This window comes from Oenanthe melanoleuca, chromosome 3 (assembly GCF_029582105.1).
Source record: "Oenanthe melanoleuca isolate GR-GAL-2019-014 chromosome 3, OMel1.0, whole genome shotgun sequence".
In the NCBI taxonomy this organism is placed as follows: Eukaryota; Metazoa; Chordata; class Aves; order Passeriformes; family Muscicapidae; genus Oenanthe; species Oenanthe melanoleuca.
In genome coordinates, this window is record NC_079336.1 from 55,664,147 (window position 1) to 55,686,813 (window position 22,667).

The following is a 22,667-nucleotide window of genomic DNA, read 5'->3' on the forward strand; positions in this document are numbered from 1 at the left end:
TTACAGTGGTTTTTTTTTTTTTTTAAGAAAACAAAAATATCTTTCACAAAAAAAAAACCAGCAGACCCAGAGACTGGCTGATGAAAGGATGTCTAAAGCATGCACAGACCTAGACTAATATAGGCAGCAACTACTGAATTATTCATGTAGGTGCACTGATTACCATTGATTAAAGACTATTTTGTCAACAAAGAGAATAATATCAGAAAAGAGAGAAGGGGTCAATTTTAATTTAGTATGTCAGGACTTTTGCAAGTAACAGCTCTTCCTTGTAGCCCAAATGTGTATTCCTTATCTTTGTCTACAAAGAATGAGTGATTATGAATATTAATCTAGCCTAGCATAACTTCTGAATAGCAATAAAGGAAACTCAGCCTTGAAAAGAACACATACTTGTGCCAGTCTAGACTTGTGTCTCAGACACTGAAAATATTTTGTGAACATACAAAATCCTCTTCACAAAAATGTTAATGCTACACTTATCTGAAAAGGAAGCTTTATTTTGGCTCTTCCAAATGCTGAGTTCATCTTGTGGCTCCCTACCTCTGACCACCCTCTCCTCACAACAGCTCAGAAAATGACATGCCAAAAAGTAATTCTACATAACAGCAACTAATGTGCTTGTAGTTTTTTCTGGCCTTCTTATTTCTGTCATGCAAGCCAATATATTCTAAGCAAAAACACTTAACTCAGAAGAAAAATTCACACTGTGTGTGTCATGGCTTCAAACCCCCAAACTCTAATTAAAGAGTAGTAACTTAGAGCTATGCTCTGTATTTTTTTCATAATTGAGAAAAATCTTGTTATTTCAAAGTTGAGTTCTGACTGATAAGCTGGGCAGAGTGCCACTGAGTAGACTGCAAGCTTTTTGCAATAGTTCTGGAAAGTTAATGAGTTTTCAAGTTGTTCTTTTCTTCTGCTATTAAGCTTATATTTTGGGCCTCTTCCACTAAAATAATGATGCGTAAAACATAAGTATCTATCTTGGTATTGAGCTGCTATGGAGAATATTAGGAAGTTTCCAGTATACCCACAGGAAAAAATCCACTTCAGTGTGGATTGGTACAACCCCAATTGTCAAAGGTTGCACATGAATGTATGCACAGAAACAGAGACGGAAAAAAAACCCCACACAAGTGAGAGAGAACTTCAAGAAGCAGCTTGAGAAAAACAAAAACCTGAAGTGATGAATCATTAATTCAAAACATGTACTGCTTTCAAAATTAGCACAACTCCTAATGTGATACTTTCCCATGTATTCTGACAGTTGACATTTTTCAGATCTTGTCATTCAAACATATACCTAATGCCATTAATTTGTTACAGAATTTTTTAATTCTTTTTTGAAGTGCAGCATATGGATGTCTTCTATTTTTTATACCATACATACCTCATTCTAAACTTAGAGATTTCCATAGTTGTCATTAAAAAGCACGTAGACAAAATATTTTATGGTATCTATAATAAATGCAAAGAAATCAATACAAACAAAACTTGGCTTAGCAAACTGTACATACATAAATATGTTCTTTGTTTTTTAACTTGACATTCAACATTTTTTCCTCATAAAAACTTCTGCAATCTTATTTATTACATCCATTTTTTTTAAACCTTAAAAAAGTGCTTCTCAGATTTACACCTTGTGCATCCAAAGCAAAAATTAGAACACCATGCCTGAAACAGAAACCACAGGGAATAATACATTGCCATACAAGATTCTTTAAAATTGTATGTTACAAATGCTCTAAAATTCCTTAAGCATTGGTTATTTTGTATACTGTAGATACTGAGAGGGTATTAACAAATACTGGCTAATGGGTCATTTAGAGCAGCACACAGGAAAGGATCTACAGTATCAAGTCCTTGGCTATGCATAGTACAGGGCAATGACCTGGATATAAAGTGGCTAAAAGATCCCAAAAGCTGTACAGAAGAGGTTTCCCTCACAGACACTGCATCCTCCTCAGTACCCAGGATGCGAGTATTGAAATGATGCTACTCAGTAATACGTTGTGCAGTTTGATACTGATGCACTGATGCCTTTCCAGCCGAGTGTCAGCAGAGAAAGGTGTGGGCACAGTGGTGGCCACAGCAGACAGGTAAAGCTGAGCCCTGTCACCCTTTCAAACCACCCTGCTCCCAGCCAGCACTCCAGCAAGGTCTCCCAGCTCCCCCTCACAAGGGAGGAGGACCATTCATGTATTTCAGCATGGGGTGGAAAGAGCGGGCAAAGTTGTTTGCCGTGGCACAGCTGTAATCCTCCTCGGTCATCGGCACCAGGCAGGCCAGCCCGACCAGGAGCAGCAGGAGCAGCTGGAGCGGCAGGGCAGCTCGGAGGACTCGCAGCAAGAAGGACGGACACCGCCACGCCGGCCCAGCCTCAGAACGGGAGGAACCTGAGCCACCTCTTGTGGACCTGGGGAAAGAGCACGGCCAGTTGAACACACTAAAACGTTTCTGCAGCAGAGGCTGCCCTTGGGCACTCAACCTTCCCTGAAGGGCAATTTACAATTTGCACAGGCTCTGACTCACAACTGCAGAGGTATTTTTCAGTGAACATGCTGCTTCCCTAACACTCTTGAGAGACCCTGGATTTCTAGACTGAGTAGGAAAACACCAAATGATCACAACAGAAGGGGCTTTGTGACCCCATGTCCTCTTTATCATTTATGGGGAAGACTCTCCACTTAAAGCAGGGGAAAACAAAAGTTGGGCCATACCTGTCACATTTGTTCGATGCATGCTGTCTAAAAAGGTGGGCCTTCCTTTTTAAAATGGCCAGTTGCACTGGATTTGCAGCAGTTTCTACATTTGTTTGTGTATAAAGTATCCATGAAGGTATAATGCATTGAGATTCAGTTACATTATTTTGTCAATCAATACACCAATATATAGGTAATGGGGTCTTATTTTCTGCAAAGCACATTGTGTTTTGAATCTTGCACAGAATCAGCAGCTAACATTTATCTGCTCAACTGACTTGACATCATCACCTTCCAAGTGATTTTCTCCCTTAGTTTGATGGTTCTGACTTGAAATGACACATACCTATCACATGTCTATGAGGCAGGAGAGGTCTAACACAAATATTTCCAAAAGGACACTTAAAAATTCATTCCACTACTTTAATGAATGATAAAGACATAAATTTCGTATTTTTCTTTTTTACTGAAACTGTCAAGAGCTGAAAAGAGTGACTAGGAAAGATTAAATCTGACAGTCTGAGTGTCCTAATTACATGGCATGGGAAAATACAGCACAAGCCAAAAATGGAAGAACTTAGAGCTTTCAAGTAACTTGCTTCAAGAACTCTGTTATTAGGACATTAGGTCATGAGTTTTGTCTCAGATGGGCTGCTATAATACCTTTGCCAGGTTGCTATGATCATGAGGTCTCAGAAAATCTATGCTGTCCTAGAGTTTAAGAGATAAAAATTCTCATAAGGAGACGAGGGTAATGGCTGCAGTAAAGTAAGTATGGGGTGGTGAGGGTTCCTCAGTGTTTTATTGACTTCCCCTTGTTCTTTTGATCCTGTCTTCCTGATAAATCTGAATCTGTGTGGGGAAGCATCCAAAACTGAAAATTTCATCTTCAAAACAATGCCAGGCTTAGCAAGGATTCTCTTCCCACATGTTCAGAAAATAATTATTTCAGTGCTTAAGATTATTTTATTTTCTTGTTCATATATGTACACCACTCCACTATGAGGACTTCAACAAAGCCAGGCAAATTTGGTAAAGTTCAGATGACCAAGAGATACATAAGCACCAATTTAACAGATATGCTAAATTATTAGCTTGGAACTAAGTATTCCAGGAAGCAGTGATGATCAAAACATCAGATCTTGTGTGGTCTGAATCCACACTATTGTAGCCCAGATGGAAAGTTGCTTATCGCATAACGTAGGATCGCGTAATATAAAGAAGGTAGTGAAAGGATATTAAGGCACATTAAACAGCATCAGAGCATTCCACACTAAAGCTCAATTAGATCAGGACTTCTATTGTCTGAGAATACCAAGATAGAAAGTTAATGGACTGAGGCAGGAACAAAGGGAACAAGGAGTGCTTAATTTGATTGCACAGCTTACCTATTTACAAGGCTCTCATTGTATAAATATTGTTAATCCAAATAAAAAAAGACCACATTTCTGCAGTTGCTAACTGGCGCTTGATAGTGAGCAAAGTGTTATTTTCTTCACTGCCCCAGAGTAACTCTAGGGCAACACTGGATGTCAGAAGGAGAATTTCCAAAAGGCTGAATCAAAAGGGAGCAAAGTTAATACCTGGTTTTTCTTTTCTTTTTCCTCTGCTTTTATTAACACAATCTGGGACTTCTTGCTTTATGTTTCACAAAAAGAAATTGTAATGTAAGCTTGCATGGTTGATCTCAAAAGGAACATAAACTTTCAAAAATTAAAACAATTCACAGCAAACCATTTCTTCTGCAGTGAAGTAAGGTACTGAAGAATAACAATGCATGGAAACAATTAACAAGTAAATAATGATATGTTACAAAAACATCTTCAGATGGGGAGTTATAAAAAGTTTGCTGTATTGCTTGTGTTTATGGCAGGTACACCTCTGCAATCTACATAATTGGCTGAAAAATGGAATGGGTCAGCTTAGAGTGTTTAATAGATTTTGTAAGGAGAGATGGTTAAAAATATACATTGTTAATAAAAAAAAGCTCACTATTTTTAAGGACAGAACACCTATTTACTCTGGCAGGAGAAGGGAAAGATGATGTACTGTGTGCCACTTTGGAGAAAAATGTAATTTATGTTCTTGAGCTTGCTCTAGCTGACTGCTCCATCTTTGGTCACACTGTGAGCAGGGAAAAAGGTAGGGCCATCTGCTACTCACTCCAGTAAACAATTCCTACTTAGTAGATGAAAGAGGGAAGCACAGCTGCAGTCCTGGCCAAGCTTCTTCATGTCAAGAAATCTTATGTATTAATCTAAGTGCAAGCAACAGCTACCCTTACTTTGAGAGTTTGTAATGTCAGTGGTATTGGAACTCTTCTCTAAGCATTTCAAGAGAGGAGAAGCTAATTTGCTAGGCTATAGATAGGATGGTCAAAGTGAACTTTAATTTCAGATCAGTGGGGAACCTTTTTGTAAAGATGATTGCTATTTTTTTCCCAAGGAAAATATGGTTGATGTAACCAATCTGTATTGCAGTAAGCATCTGAAAGCTTTCAAAAAGGAATTTATCATTCAACTGAAGCTGATAGAAATAAATAAAGTGAATTTAATGCTAAGTGACTAATGGAATGTGGAAAACAGATTTACACTGAAAGAGGCACTGCTGGCCTAGTAGGATGTTATTCACTGCAGTTAATCAAGAATGGGCCTTAATTTAATATCTTTATTAAAAGACTATTGCATAAAATATAGGAATAGTAAATTTCATCTCTATGATGACAGATTCTGAAGGTCTTTGCAAATACCAGACAGGATTCACTTCTTGCACAGAAAAAAAGTGGGTGAATCTAATAAGTTTAAGAAGCAGCAGTTGTACATGATATTTACGTATCGAGCACTAAGTAAGAGCGAGGGAGATAACTGGGAAAAGAATCATGGCAAGTCAAACCCAAGCCCTGTGTTTTAGCTACTGTGTAGCCATGAATATAATTTTGTGGGCAAAGTCACAAAGAGTGATGTGGTTGGTCTGCACCAGGAACAGTAAGTGACCTTTAAAGATCCACTAGCCATTTGGGGAAGCTTGGGGAGAGCAGGAAATGGAAGTTGGCACTGTGGCACCAAGACTTGAATAGAGCTGCTCAAGAGAGACAATGTAAACAACCCTGAGCAAACTGAACCACTATTTTAATCTTTTAATATTTTAATCACTTAAAAAAAATTCACAGGCAGAGATCCAGGTGTGCGCTTATGACAGCTCCATTAAACTGATGAAGAAAGAGGAATTGCTTCTTGGATTTGCTTTCCCACCTAGCACATGACTACTAGTACTGCTTGGATGAGAGTCCAGTTAAATCCACAATGCAATGTCTAGTTTAATCCTGCACCTTGCTTAGCATCACACTATATATGCCTGTCTTTTTGTGATGATAATGGAGAAGGCAAAGTGATATGATGATTTTTATACACAAAGCATGGCCCCTCTAATTTTTTAGATGAACTTTCCTTCACAACTTCTTGTGTGATAAACCTTTTAGGATTGACTTTATTTCTCCTTTATACTCTAACAGGGTTTGCTGATCCAGTGCAAGATCAAACACAAAGTACTCTGATCAGAGGCATGTCAAAATATTAAAGAACACAGTGACAGCTTGTACCGCATTATCAGTTAAAACCACATTATACATCAACCACAACCTGTCTGGCTTGCGCATTTGATTAAGTTTCCTATTCAGCAGTGACTCATTCGTATTCCATGCTTGTCTGAATGACAAATTGAACATTGTGTGGTGCTGCTACATGATGTGTTAATAAACAGTGCTGGAAAGCCTTGATCTGAAAGGTGCCTCAGCAATGCCAGTGCTACAACAGGGGTTGATCTCAAAGCTGCAAAGCACTGCTAGCTGCTCTTAGAGCCAGGGGCTCACAGCTACAACCAGAAACCTCAGAAGGCTGGCAGAAGTGGTTTGACTACACAGGAGAGTGGAAAAGCACACACAATGTGTTCCTGGAGTACAATGGTGCTAGTGCAAGCATGCTGATCTGTCAAAGACATCGTCCCCTCCTCCTTGCTGTTGGTGGCTGCAGAGTAAAGCCCCTCTCCTCCCTTTTTTTCCTCCCTATGAAAACAAACCGCCAAACTTCATAGCAGGCTGGAGCTGAATAATTAGTTCTCCTTCTTCCTCAGACAGAAAAATGGAGTTTACATATATCCCCTATTTTCTATGTGGTTTCCTTTTGTTTCAAAAGACAAAAATCCTTAAAAATAGGCAGCTTTTTAGTGTGTTTGGAAGCAGTAAAGGATACTTGTTCTATTTGTTACATGGTTTTACAACTATGCCACTTTACTCACAGTCCCTAACTATGGATGTAAAGCAAATTTTTAAAAAGAAGTGTTTCTGCAAATATCTACATGGTAAGTAGTTTCGCTCTTTACTTCATTTATAATGAGAATAAAGTCTTGATTTGTCCCATGAAAAAATAATATTCTTAAGGTATTTTTCTTGTCTGCTTGGTTGTGGCTCAATCACTGTAGTAAATTTAATGTTCACTTCTTTCTTTGACTCTAACTGGAGTTATTAAAAAAAAAAATACTTAATTTTGTGTTTTCTTCTTTCCAACATAAAATCTTTGACTCTAACAGGAGCTATTTTAAAAACAAATCAGTTAAATTTTGATATGCAGAGAATAAATGAGATTTAGGCTAAATGAGATTCATTATTAGATTTAATATGAACAAATATACCTTAATCACACTCTGTGATTATTTTAGCAGTGTGCAAGACACTGAAATAGAAAAAGATGTCCTCTTTACACACGCTGCCTTGCTCATTTGCCTTTTTTTTTCTTTAACTTTGTAACTGCAGAGGCCAGTAAACGGATCAGTGAAAGAGCGAAGGTACACACATCACACTGACAACAACAGGAATGCAGAAGCACTGTTAGCTGCAGAGATGACAGGTTGCTGGAGACACCGTGGAATGCAAGAAGCTGCAGCTGCAAGCCTGCTCTCTACTGGTCAGACAGAGATGGGGCAGTGCTGCTCCCGGAGCAGGGCAGGGATGCGAGCGCCGGGCGAGCCATGGCAATGTTAGCATGTCACACTGCAGTCGTCTGAGGAGGGGAAAGAAAGGGGTCCCCACTCTCGAGAGCCTCAAATTCTGACTTTTAGTTCTGAGTCTAAAGTACTGAAAACCCACAAACTGAACAAAACGTTTCAGGAGGAAAAAAAAAAAAAAAAAAGTAATAAATAAATAAATAAATAAATAAAAGGATGTTAGTATGTCTCATCCAGATCTGTGGGTTTTCTGAATTCTAGGATAAGATATTGGCCTATTACCTGCCTTAATTTAATATCTAGAGGTAAAGAGGATGATAGAAAGTGTTTGCCATGAACTTACTAGCATTCCTCTTGAATCACACCAAAATAAAATAATCATTAAATATCATGAGTGCAAACACACACTCACCCTGATCAGACATATGAAAAATACATGTTGTATATGTGGGATTTCTGTGAAGCAAAAGCTGCAGATGTCCAAGGAATAGCCCAAATCTTTATTTAACAAAAAATTTGAAGCAATTTTAAGTCCCTTTTGCCAAACAATTAACAACAGGGAAGTTGCCACTTTTTAGTCCTGACCACCTGATGGAGTCAGTGGGACTGAGAGAAATCACGGCCAATTTCTATCATCCTCTTGGTGTTCTAGAACAGAGTGCAGAAACCAGGAGAATAAGGTACCTGCTATGTGGACTGCTGACAGAGGGTCCAGGCTGTGAGAGACTACATTTGCCCCGTGGCTGTTTGCAATGAACAGGGGGTAAAGAAAGAAGAATGTTCAGTCCAGGCAAATAAAGACAAGCTACTGATGAAATTAAATTAAAAGTGCAGCAAAGGAAACATAAAAAAAAAAAAAAAGAAAAATCAAATGAAGTGACCAATACCCATGAACCAAGGAAACTGGCTTTTCTTTGTACCTAGCTGAGTATGAAAATTATTGGAACATACATAGTGAACTCAAAAATAACAGTTTAGACATTATGTTTATGAACAGTAGCTCTGGGTTTTTAAAAAAGTCTCTAGAAATTTAGTTCAAATATTTTTAATATGAAATAGATGTTATATTATTACATTGAATATGGAAAAATATATGGATTTAAAAATGCACATGAAGAAAATTAACATTCTCAAGGAAAAAAGATCTAAGACCCTCCTTTGACAAGTTTTGCTTCTTCTCCACCCCACGATTTTGAAGGCCAAATAACTGTAGGGGCATTCTTGTATTCATAGCTATTTGCTGGATTATTTAATGCAGTTAGATGTTTATAATCCTGATCACATTTTTTTTTGTATTATATTTATTTAGCATATTTGCAGTGAAATTCTAAAAAGTATCACTTTAGTCTTCAAAATTATGTGGGTGCAGAACCCAGAAGTTTGAAAATGAGACCCAAGAAACCATACAACTTAGCTATGAATTATGGAGGAAAAAAAAAAAAGGGAAAAAAGTTGTCATGTATATGAACAGCAACAAATTAGAGACAGAAAAATCCTTATTAAAATATTAAGATGAAACCTGTGAACCTATCATTGTTCTACATGCTCTCTAGACAAAGATTTATGGTAAAATAATTCTCAATTTCCTGTAATGGTCAGACAAGCTTCAGCTACATCTGTGATATCAGAGTTATTAGAAATTATTTAGGTTTAAATTTGAAAGATAAAAACATTGACCTATGAAATAAAATCTTACGGTTTATATTCTTTCTCCTTTGGAAAAGCCAGTATTCCTTTACATTCTCATATTAGCATCTAAAAGAAAACTAGTGAATGTAAACAAAAATTAAAAAAATAAATCAATTTCAAGAGCCATAACTTTATCAAGACAGAACTCAGAGGCTTTACAAAGAAGTGAAAATGGAAAAACAAAATAAAATAAAACCAAACCAATCTGATTGTCTTAAGAACTAAGGAAAAAAAGCAAATTAATCAACCAATAGAATTGCAGAAAAAGACAAAATAATTGCAGTTCCAATTTGGGCTCAGAGTATGGAAGTGTTAAGTACTAGGCATGTATTGCTATATTTCTTGAATTTTGTGCCAGCGATGTAAATGGACAACTCCAGTTGCCACCATAGCCATTGATTAGGTCCTGCACAACTAGCTGGTTTGAATAATGTTTTGTGCCCTTCAGCTCTACTTAGCCATTCATCCAAAGTCTCAATAAGACCATCTGCAACCTGCATCAGAAATGACAAAAAAACTTATTGAGATTCTTGATGAAGCAGCTCTGAAGAGAAGGCCAAACAGAAACGGAGGACTGATTATACCAGACAAGACCAGACTTTGAGGTGCTGCCATCACTAGAGCAAAATACAAGAGACACGACATGCCATACCATGGTAAACCAACCACACTGACAGCCCTGGTTTCAGATAGTATTTACCACTTCTGATTTCATGCAGGATGGGATATGCAGCAGGGTTGGGGAAAGCAGCTGTGTTTTGCTTTTGGTTTATGCCATTTCCTTTCCTAACAAGTGAGAAGGGGTGACTTCCAGCTGGCTAGAACTGCTGTAGATATCTATAGCTTCCACCCAAGAGGTGGAAGAAAATAAATGACATGAAATTACCGTTCTCTGTCTGCTTGGAGTGCTTCTTCCAGATACAGGACTCACTGAGCCTGATGTGTCTAATTCATCAGAAGACCATGAGGACAATTCCTAAAGTTCAGAAGGAACGGAGCTCAGAAATACAGCAAATAGCTGCACAGGTAGGCAAACTACAAAAATTACCCTGAGTGAAATTCCAGCAGAGTTATTTCCAAGGCAAATAAAATAAAGCAGCTAAATTTTGTTATCAAATTTTAAAAGACTACGGCATTACATGTTTTCTCTGTCAGCCCTAAAGGACAAGAAAAGCAAACAGTAATTAAAACTTCATTTGTTTAGGTGACACATTTTCCACCAAAGTCAATACAAGGGAAAAACCACTTGTTCTTTACTAGCTCGGAATTTCAAGAAGAGTTTGGTACTACAATGATTTTAATTAAACAGGTAGGAATCCACTAGAAGGAGGGAAGAGCTGAGTTCTTGTACTTTAAGCATTCTGGTAAACCAAGTCCTTAAAAAACACGTGAACTAAAGGAGAGCCTTGAAATCTTTACTCTGTATCTGTCACTGCTGGCAAAGACATATGTGCAACTCCTTCTCATACACCTGAGATACACAAAAACTTGAGAAGATTTGGACTATAGCTCAAAGCCTAAGAAGCACATATGAGGGACTCCTTAGCCTAGTACACAATTTATTTTATGTATTTTTTTTCTCTCTTTGACAGAGTGCTCATTAACTTCCTTTCCAGTGACAACTGACATACTACAATTTTCAGTTCTGCTACTGGAATAATTATCTTATATACTTTGCCAGTTGACTGATTCAGTAATAGCAGAGTAAACAAGAAGTTCAGTAATTATCACTACACCAAATAGAAAAAAAATACTGAATTTAACCCCACCTCATATCAAAGAGATATTTACATGATGAAGTTTAAGATTACTTTATGATATTCAAGATTATATGTTCCAACTTGGTAAGCACTGCACACCACAGAAATTGCCAATAGCAATGATCAGACAAAGGCAGTCGAAACAGCAGCAAACAAGCTCAGTGAACAGAAAGGAATAAAAAGACGTGACTTACCAGTTGACTACTTGAAATGTCTAGAATTTTCTCTAGGTCTTTAATATGATGTGTAACCTCTTTCAAGAGGAGCTTCAGTCTGTTTCCAATGACATGTACCTTTTCTTTGGCTTCAAGACAATCCTTGCCTTCAGCATTGACTAGCAATTGGCAAGACATATCTTGCAGTGACGCCACCTTCAACTGAGACTCCAGCAGTTCACGTCTGATTTGCTGTTGCCAAGGCAAGCATCAAATTTTTTTAATAGCAGTCAAAAAAAAAAAAAAAAAAAAAAGCAAAAAAGTAGAACTCACCATTTTAAATTAAAGAAATGGAAAAAAACAGACACAATACAAATTTCTAATCTGACAGAAAGATACACAGCAGCCTAGTAGTTGCCTGAGATTTAAAATCAGATGTTGTGTTATTAAGGAAAGTGAGTGGTGTTCCCTACCAAGGTAAAGTCAGTCACTGACACTGGTCCCACAGCTTTGTGTTAGCACTCAATGTACAGTGCTAACCTTCATGAGAAAGAGAAATCTGATTAGATGTTTTTCTGGTGATGTGTTTTGGGAGAGAAAGGAGTGATTATAATCCTACCATCAGAAGTCTGTGCTGATCCTGCAGTATTTCTGAGTCCTGGTTTGGATTGATAGGCACAATCTCATTTTTTCTTCTGTCAATATTCTCCAACCAGAGCAGCAAACCGTGGCTCAATTCATGGAAATCCTGCATATGATGAATCATGGTTTTAACAGGATAGCAAAACATTCCAGTCAAATTCAGGTTTTTAACTTATCCTCTGATACATTCTACTACCTAAACAAAATAACTTCCAAGAAGTATACAAAAAAAATATTAGAATATTATTCCAGAGACGACAAATTTTGTCAGTTTTGGGCTGTTACATGTTTCAGGTAGTGCAGGTGCACCCTTGAGAAACACATGCCAAAGCTGTATTTTGGCTTTCCCAGGCAAGTTTCAGACGGACTGTGAGCACACCAGGTAACTAAATGGTTTATATTTTCAGTGTGTGGGCTGCTGACAATTCAGACAGGCGCAGCACAGACCTGGCACTGTATTAACGCGTCCTGCAAGGAGCTGCGCCAGTCCTCGATCATGCTGCACACGTGCTCCCAGCGCACGTTCATCTGAGACAGGCGCTCCTGCAGCTTCTTGCTCTCCTCGCTGTCAGACTGAGTGAACTCCGAGCTGCACAGATTGATGGACAAGATGATGGCTTTGCGGTTATCAATCGCTTTCTGCAGCTCCTTGATGGTAAGACAAAGGGGAAGAAAGAATGGAAATCGGTAAATCTTGACTTTCAGAAACACGAAGAAGAGAAGGCACCACAAGACTGCAATGATTTGCCATCAGCAGCTGCTGAAAGGTACCATATTGTAACACTGGATATGACATTTCTGGGCTCACTCTGTGACTTTGCAAATGTTCACTCTTTAACATCTACTAACATTTTACTGTGAACATAAACAAGAGCAAGCCAATTAAACTTGTAAAGTCTTAAAAGCTTGAAGTCAGAGCTGGATTTTAAAGATCTGGCTCATGTTTCAGATATTTTAAAGACAGAGTAGGTCCAACAAAATTTAAAGATGTAGTACAACTGTATTTTAGCTCACAATAAAACTTTTGCCCTCACTTCTCAGTTTTGCTGATAAACATGAAAACCAACATATTTTTAAGTGGAAACTGCTGTCATCAGTATTTAAAAATAAAAGCTTTTACTGAGATAAACAAAAATATACACAGAATATAAAGAATTTCAATTTATAGAAGCACAACTTGTATAAAAACTCTGATTTGTTTACACTGGAAGCCACAAAAGAAACCCCACCTCTTTTGGTTTGGAGGGTACTAATGGGCTTTCCAAGAGAGGGTGAGATAGGAACAGAATTCTTATGAAATGCCCTGTTTTCCACCTCCTTTACAGCATTTACTTAAAAGCAGGATGTCACAGTAACCTTTGCAGTGCTTATGGCAGCTATATTTGGATTACAGTGAAGATGAGCATTGACATGGATCACTGCCGGAAACAGCCTTTGCTATCTGATCACCTCAGCCCTGGCACAAAGCACAGTGCATTTTGACTTTGGGTCCAATATTTTCGTGCCCATGCTTCTAAGGTACTAGTAACTGAATGTGAGGTTGTGGGCCACCAGATTTGCAGATCTTTATAGCTGTGAAATATACAAGAGATGAAAAAGTAACATTCAGATCTTCTTGCACCTGAGATGAAAAGTAGCATTCGGATCTTGATGCATCTGAGAAGAAAAGGAATGTTGCAAAGGGGCATAAAATTTTTCCTATGTTGCACTGATGACATTGGATAGGTGTCCTAGGAGGAGTCCCTTTGGACTCCTAGTTCCTCCACACAAAGCAGCAATGTCTCAATGAGGCATTTCTTTTTAAGAAGCTATTTTTTTATCAAATTGAGTAGAAGAGAATTGATCTAACTTGGCACTTTAAAAAATTTTCATCAATTTGTGTGACATCAGGAGTTATCTGTACATACTGGAATTACAGAATTGCCACAGAATCATTATTCCAAAATTTCATTTGGACAGCCAGTGGTACATTTTCCTTACAAAAGGTGATTCAGAAAATCACTTTCCCACTGCTATGTGGAGAAAACGAGTTGCAATTACTGGGAACCTCTTCCACATACCTGTTGCACTCAGCTTTAGAAGGGAACTCTTGGAAAAGAGAAATAAAACTCACTTTCAGTTTTTTAATTCTGCTCTCAATAGTTTGTATGTCAGTGCTGAGATCAAGACGGTGGAGCTTCTCCAGTTCCTCTTCAGTTTCTCCCAACCAAGCCCAGATGCTATTAAGGTCAGAGTTGAACTGCTGCCATTGCTGAAGGTTCTGCTTCATCCTCAGCTCCTTGCTTAGAGCTTGAGCCTGGATTAATTCCCATCTTTCAATTACACCTGGAATTGCAAACACCAAATTCAACAAAAGCCAAAAAAAACCCCTACTAGCTACACACATACACACACACACTTGCATAAATTGAATTCTGTTCGGGACAAAATGATGCTCCATAAAAAGTCTAAGTCACAAACACCAACCACTTTAAAAGCTAAGCTAGATTGAAGAAAGTGATGTTGGAGAGAAAGAATGAAGAACCTGTATGATTCCAGTCAACAGGCAGTTTTTTTGCTTTGTGTCAGACTTCTATGAGTAGAATTCAGCTGATACATGCATGTCTCTAAAACAGATTATGCTGGTAAAAAAAGACATCTTAAATTACCAGACCAGTGCAAACCAGACAAGAAATATGGATATATCTAACTAACCATACATTTATTATTTTCTTTGGTAGTTGTGCCTATCACAGTTTAATGGTCACACCTCACTACACTTGCCTTAGGTACTGCTGATGCATTGGATAAAAACCAGCACTAGAAGGAAATAAATGAGAGGCTATTTTTTCTTGCTAGTTATCTTGAAATGTTAAGGCAGAAGAACAAGTTGTATCATTACATCAACTTAAAATTTACAAATAAAACTCACAACAAAATAAGAGACTATATGGGTAGCATATCTTGTATGAATGATGTCTATGATGTAGAATGATGTCTATAATCTCTGGAAATCCATGTTTCACAATAGAACCTCTTCTTCTACACCTGATATTTAAAATTAGGCAGGTGAATACTTCTATCAGGTGAAAATAAATTTCTTTACTGTAGGCAGATAATCTTAGAGGTGAAAGCTAATGTTAGAAGAAACAAATTCTGACATACATGTTTTGTACAGCAATAAAAGCAACCTTTTTCATGATAAATCTTACAACAAAAACCACATTGCATCCACAACCATTGCCTCCACAGGGACCTCCTGAAAGGCATAGGGTTATGTCTCATGATATGAAAGGGTTCTTAAAATGGACTCGTATGCCTAAGCATTCATATGGGATACACAGGGAATACTTTTATTCCTTACCATTCCTATAAAAAGATCTTAAACAGAACATGGTAACAGACAGTCAGGTAAATATATATGCCAGCAAATAATACCAGGTGTTTATTCAGAAAAGCCTTGCATGTTTGGTGTCTTCCATAATTGCTGCTCATCAAATGAACTGCATGTTACTTACCAGCTGTTTGTGTTTCAGTACTGTTCATGTTAATGAGTCCTGAAAATTTTTCTTCTTCCTCCTTCAGTTTATATCCAAGCCTTCTTACCGAGTCTATGCTTCCACTGCATTCACCTAGCAGTTTCATCTGTGTTAACAAAAAAAAATTATTCCTTTTCAATATGCACTGTACAGGACTAATTGTATAGACAGTGAGAATTACAATGCAACTTCCAGAAATTTCTGAAAGTGTAAGTGTGTGAAGAAAAAGATCTACTATTTCAACAACATGCACTGATACTACAAAAAAGGTATATGCAGATGATAAAGGCCTAAAGCATAAGTTATACAGAAATAATTTAGCACTATTATGCCAAATTGTTCTAGATGGCTTAGGTGCCATCTTTTCTAAATTTTAATACACTATGGCAAAGACACTAGAAGACTGATAAAGAAAATGAACCTAAATGTGAAAATATTACTATGTCACCAAGCAACTAATTTTTAAGTTCTGTCCTTAATAAAATTATTTGAATGGCTTAGAGAGAGATTTATATTTCAGAAAACCTCTCTGAGAAAAATCTTTTTAATCAGGGATTCCATTCTTGCTTGTATGATGCATGTTTACAATTCATTAGCTAGATGAATACTGTGCCTGAAGTTATAAAACCTGCTTTTAAAAGCAGAGGAATTTCAAACAAGGATATCATCATTAGATGGATAACAGAATGAGTGAGAAAGTACTTCTAGACATCTGCAAAACAGGAAAATAAATTCCTAAGAGTCATGTTCTTCTAATCTTATGCTATTGTAAACACACAAATAACATAAACAACAATAGCACGTGGCTAAGGGTAGTAGCCACACGAGTGAGTCTGAGAAGCAGCTACAGCTAGCTGCCCTGCTGAAGCAGCTGCATTTCCTTCAGCTAAGCTAAGTCTGGAGTGCATATTTGACTGGGGCTCCAGAACACACGCACATATCCTTTGTAAGTGGCATCCAGCTCTGGCCCTGTAGGTGTCTTGCTGCGGATGATGTTCTCTGTCTGCTGGATCTGGAAGCGACTGGTGTCCAAGGCCTTGTCCAGCTGTCGGATATGTGCTTCCAGGGCACCCGGCTCACCTGCACCAAAACCAAACAACAGCAACTGTCACCCCTACTTTCCCAAAGTTTCTTTTTCCTTGCCCAGGCAGAATAGATATTAGGAACACCACTTAGATTAGACAGTGAAGGAGAAACGTGGCGGCAGCAGCATGAATGGTAAAATGTCAAAGCTAGTGATAACTAGTTACGTTAGAGACGGTTAGCAACATTCAAAAGATGATACCAATGCTCAGTCTTGTCATAAGAAAACTAGCCACAGTTTAAAGTAGGCCTGAAATTTATTCTGAAGTGACTTTTCCACCATATTGAATGCTTGTCTTTTAAAGGGGAAGTTCTCAGCAAAGCATCCCTAACCTCACTGATTTTGGGAAATTCCTTGATCCCTTTCACAAACACTGTCAAATAAAACCCTGTAACCCATATCTCCATTTGTATGATCTAAATCCATGTGAAATTTTGGTAGCTTCATTGCTCTTTGTATTATTTTTCCCCACTAAAAAGCAGTAGAATTTGCATCTCCATGAAAGGATCCTATTTGTGCACAATTTTAGAGACTAGAAGTGACATACAAATACTGTTATATTGTCAAAATCCAGAGATGACTGGGCATCTTTGAGGCCAGCAGCAAGAGTCCCGTGACTGCTTTGGGCAACCACACTAAGCAGCAAAATTTACAGCATTTTTCAAATTATGTACTTGAAAAAGAACATGCTTAACATATCTGCAAGATGGTATTATTCATTGAAGCCATTGGGAACTAACATCAATGTTTTTGAAGCAGGACTAACTTGTAATTTCCTTATAGTGGTCAGCTGAATTCTGTGATATAAATCAGCTACAGACAATTCTAATGTGAGGCTGGCTGCAGACTAGAGGACCACATGAGATCCCTCTTATCCATATTCTATCACTAATGCCTAATTTCCATCTGTTTACAAAGACAGATTGAATTTATTCACAAAAAAACAATTAAAAACATGAATAGAGAAGGAGAGCCTTCTGTCCACCTAATTACAGAAAAATAGAGCCTCTTGGATGATTAATCTTTTTCATATATAACACCACCTCACCCCAAATGGACAGGATAAAGTGCTCAACACTGTTTTTCGCTCATTACTTTGAAAAAATCTTCATGGGTCAGAAAATTAAACACATTTTTCCCATAAGTACTGTTATTACTTATACCCTTAATCAATAATATTATTTCACTAATTTGGGGAGTAAATAAAAATGGATGGTGAAGCTGAGGCTTGTGTCACAGACACTAATACTTTAATTGTTTGCTTTTTGCAATGAAGTCATTATTTAAGAAAAGGAAAACTGTGAAATCACAAGAAAATGTATTTGCAAATGCATCTATTTTTTCCAAGAGAGTCATTGAACAAATGAGACAGAAGGTTTACTCTTGTGCAATGAGAAAATAAAATAATTTTCCTATATATGAGACTAAGATAAAGACAACTCAACTAGACATTTAGATCACATGAAGCAATTACTAACCTAAAAGTCTATATCTGCATGATAATCCAAGATGTGGCTGTGTTAAAAAAAAAAAGCAAACCTGAAAAATTAGGTATTGCTCCGTACCCTTTCCTTCTGCCTTAGGATGTAACGTATTAAGTCCAGTTGATGGACACCAGAGAAAAAAGACCAATCAGATCAATTTGTTTCAGCCAAGGTGGGAGGGATAATATTTCAGACATCATTGATTCATCCATGCCCCCAGTGGTACCTTTAAGCACAGCAGTAAAGCAGGAGGATATTTCAAAGTTAATATGCCAATGCTGCCATGTAAGAAATATTTAACTTGGAAGTTGTGAAAAGATAGCAGGTGCTAGGAGAAGAGAAAAAAGTTATGCTTGTGCACCATGGTATTTGTATCTGGCTATGCTTAGACTTTTATGATGCCTACCAGAGATATTTTTGAGGGCGTTTTCTGTGAGTGTTACATAGGCTTCAAGAGTTTCAGGGATCTCTACATCTGAAAAAATAAAAGCACAATCTGAATTGATGGCTTGGCAATGGCCGTCTCCTTACAGCAGGAGTCCTTTTCACGGGATGGATTAAATAAATTGTTCCGATAGCAAACATTCTCCCTGGAGAAGGAAAAAGATGAAGACTGAAACAGAGGGAGGCTGCTACAAGGTCTCTTTAAGATCTAGGCAAACCTGACTCTTTCCAGAGCAATGACCTGGAAAGCAAACGGTAGCCAGAAGATCAGAGTAAAATACACTGGTATATCTTATGCCACGACTAGCTCAATTTGGGCACTCTCAGTTGTTGAGATTTATTACACAAAGAACACTTAGAAAGGATTTCCAGCTTCACTGGAGAACAAGACACAAGATCTCACCTCTGACTAAACACTCATTTGCTGGAGTCTTGCCTGCATCAGGGCAGAGTTGGGATTTACTTAAACGATGATTTTCTCTGTGGGTCTCTCCCACAGCATTTCTTCATTAGCTTGTTCTGCACTTTTTGCCATATCCAGTATAGTTTCTCTTAGTCAGAATAACTTAGCACACAGGGCTGTTACAGATGACATATCCCATCTGGCAGGCCTCACGCACAGATACACAGCCAATTCTCTGCCATATCATGTACGCCAGCATTTTCCAAGGCTGTCATCATCCAGGAATCTCCATCACCGTCTCTAAGGCCAGAGGGCCACTGAGATCACTTAGGAAACACTATTTAAAGTCATCAGCGACTATTTAAAGTACACTTCCATGGGAATCTTGGCCACACAATCGCACATACAACATTTGCCTTTTTTTCCTCGGGGAAAACACAGCACTCAGGGTGCCAGCATACCTGCTATGCCGGCTGCTCCTCTCAGGTAGAAGTCTTTCTCTTGTCCTCCCTCTTCTTCTGAGTGCAGTGCCCGTGAGACGGCTGTCTCCAGGTCCCTGCTAAGGTCGTAGTCGTGATCCCACTCCAGGGGGATGGAGTCCACGCTCGCAGGGGTGTCTCGCCCCGATCGCTCGCTCCTCAGCGGCTGGGAAAGAGGCAGCGAAAGGTTGGAAGAGGGGTGCGGGGACAGAACGCTGTCCGCAGATTTGTCATGCCAGCGTATGTCAGAGAGATCTGCTGATTCATCCAGATCCACCTCTCTGTCAGAGAGGTCGTGCTCGTCATCTGTCAGCTAGAAGCATAATGCAAACAGAAGCATCAATGAAACGTGCAGAGGCACTGCACGGTCAGCCTGGGTCAGTGGAATAAAGCAGCATTAGGTGACAGGTACATTGGTGGGGGTTTCATTTTCCACATTTCCTTTTGCACTTTTCCTTCATTATTTTTAAGGCGTACTAAAAAACCATAACAACAAAGCAGATCAAAGTGCCAGCTAATTTTAATCACTTGAGGCACATAAAGTCTCACATAAGGCAAATATTGCCAGACTTTTACTGATGCTACTTCAATGTAAATATTGTTAGAAAAACATGCAGGATCAATTAATAGAAAGCATAAGTGATCTTCATAATGAGTAGTGTTATTATATTATTTCATATTTTGAAACCCCTGGATTTTATTCTTTTCTTTCAGTAGGAAGTGAGCTACCAAAAATTGTATTCCTTTCACTTTCTCCTTTTGTTTTCCTTTTCCACTCTTGAGCTTGTAGTCAATTCTGGAGACAAATTTCAGTCTCTTCTGATGAGAAAAATCATTTTATCATTGTGTTTTTTTAAAAAAACTAAGTCCCTAAGCTGCCAGTCAAACTATCTGACAACATAGGGAGATGGTCTTATGACCAGTACCACAGTGCTACTCCCATGAATAAAGCTATATAAATCTCCAATTTGCAGGCATTTTCATGATGATTTACAGAAATTCCAGATCCCGTCTGTTTGCTCTCTGAACAGGACATGAATAGCATGTAATGGAAGGGAGGCAGATGGTCAGGGTTGCAAAAAAATTTAACCACAGGACTTTTGGAAAGTTACTTAGGTTTCATTTCAACATCTTTCCTCATTCTCACATTTGTAAAATGGCAACGAACCAAACAAGTGAAAACATAAGTAAATATACACACAGGTAGGCGGATAAGTTTCTTGTGATAGCGCTCCACACGCCCGAACACCTCTTGGCAGTAACGACGCAGCTCATCGAGTTCTTCTTCAATCACAGCTGCATCCAGGGGCTCACTTTTCTCAATGAGTTGCTCACCTTGCACAATTATCTGCTCAATTTTGTTGTTGTTCAGAGAAATTTCTTGCTGGAAAGCCTGTGTAAAAGAAAAGTCCTTGCTTTATCAACAAAACAAACATGACAACAACCTGGGCAATTAAAGATGCAAGTCTTAAAGAGTTTTACAGAAAGAATGGTGTGGGTAACAAACAGAGATTGTGCCAAATGCTCTTGTCATGAGCAACAATGAGCAATTAAACTAAATTTAGCATTCCACAGTCTTTCAAGCCAAAACCAGTGATACTTCATGGTTTACCATCTCATTCCTTACTTGTTGAATTTGGAAAGGAAGTTCTTCTCTAAACAAGCCATGCCAATGACCAAATGTCTAGAATGAACTAAGATGCTAAACCTAGCACAGTGGAATTTTGGATAATGTGATATTTGGTATTTTTCTCTCCAGACAAGGAGTTTTCTGATGCAGAAATGGCTGAGAAGCATAGTAATGATTAGATATTAGCAATAATGGAGACCTTACATAAATATTTTTATTAACATTTCCTATTTTGATGAGGGAATGTACACTATCACCCCTGGTTTTTCTTTTTACATTTTTCACAGATCAAGGATCTTCTCTTTTGACAAGAAGTACATACTGGAATCTGACATAACTCATAAATTTTGAGGTTGAAGTCTCGGCCTACAAGTAAAGGAACCATATCAGGCTGCATTCTGCATAATGTTTCTTAAAATTCTTTTCCCATAATGCATGGCTTTTTTTTTTTCTCCCTTCTTTCACCCCTCCTTCTGTAACTACACAATCATTCTTTACCTTAAGTTGCTTTATTTTTGCTTGGACATCACACTCTGAGAAATGCTCGATGTTGGTCAGCTGCAGGTCCATCTCTGTTAGCCATACCAGGATGCTGTCACGTGCTGTTTCAAACTCCTCACGCTGGCCAATAAAATGCTGGAGGGTGGAAAAATTGAGCAGCATAAAATGACCAGAAACATGAAAACCCCCAGCAACAGTAGAGAAATTACTTTCATCCCCATCGAATACAATTTAAACTCAGTACACCGTCTTCTTTCATTTCCTACATGCTTTATAAGGTTCCTCTTCAAGTAAAGCCATCTAGAGCTGCAATCAGCTGACCTATGAAAGTTATCTTCTGTGAGGAAGGTGGTGTTTGATGTCACCAAGCCTACACTTTGGTTACTTTTGACTATGTGAACTGATGAGCTTCCTTCCTCTTCCAAAGAGGAACACTGTGCAAATGCATTAAACTGAAAGCTGCTGAAGTACCCTTGATTCACAACTAGAATAGTGATATTGAAGTGTTAAAAATGGAAAAATACTTTTAGCCTGCGCAGGATGGAGGTGACTCGCTTCTGTAAATTGTCCCATCTCTGGTTCCCCTCATGAACCATCTGCTTGAGGCTGCCGTCGGAGTCAGTGCGGTTCTCCCGTGCCAGGCGCCGGTACTGCTTATTGATCAGCTCCAGCTGAGTCAGGCTTTCATGCACTTGTCTCTGGAAAGCCTGAAGCAGTATGAAAAAAAGACACCTTCAGAATTTTAATTACTGAAATCAGGATACATATATAGATCTCTTGCCTTATTTTGACCCTTCTCCTGCACTCTGACTCATGTCAGCCAAAAAATTCCACTAGTTGCAGACATCTCCTGAGGGCTACCCTACAGACATGCTGCCTTCTGATTAAAAAAAGCAAAACCAGAAAACCAAAAAGACCCCTCCAAAAATCCAAAAACATGTATTAAACTGACACAGTTCACTGAATGAAATATTGCAACATGAATATCCATTACAAAGGCAAAATCAGTACCAAAAAAAAAGCTCTTCTTTCTGTCAAATTATATACTTTTGTATTTGAAAACAGAAGTAGAAACAATGAACATGAAACTCTTCTTATAAAAAAAAAATAAAAGGAATAGAAATCCAAGATTCCTGTGGCTTCATTGGATTTCTTTTCACGTATTGAATTTGCTGAAA

At 38.2% G+C, this 22,667-nt stretch overlaps 1 protein-coding gene across 1 annotated transcript in view; it reads right to left on the bottom strand.

Moving 5' to 3' along the window:
* Positions 1-1,316: 1,316 nt before the first annotated feature.
* SYNE1 (spectrin repeat containing nuclear envelope protein 1) overlaps positions 1,317-22,667 on the bottom strand; it is a 284,134-nt gene continuing 262,783 nt past the window's right edge. Inside the window, 14 exon segments of the mRNA XM_056488586.1 lie at positions 1,317-2,416; positions 8,385-8,443; positions 10,276-10,365; positions 11,344-11,556; positions 11,924-12,052; positions 12,394-12,594; positions 14,060-14,271; positions 15,444-15,570; positions 16,402-16,544; positions 18,439-18,507; positions 19,341-19,671; positions 20,560-20,751; positions 21,487-21,624; positions 22,014-22,196. Of these exon segments, the coding sequence (XP_056344561.1) occupies positions 2,176-2,416; positions 8,385-8,443; positions 10,276-10,365; positions 11,344-11,556; positions 11,924-12,052; positions 12,394-12,594; positions 14,060-14,271; positions 15,444-15,570; positions 16,402-16,544; positions 18,439-18,507; positions 19,341-19,671; positions 20,560-20,751; positions 21,487-21,624; positions 22,014-22,196 (2,328 nt within the window). The 3' untranslated portion in view covers positions 1,317-2,175.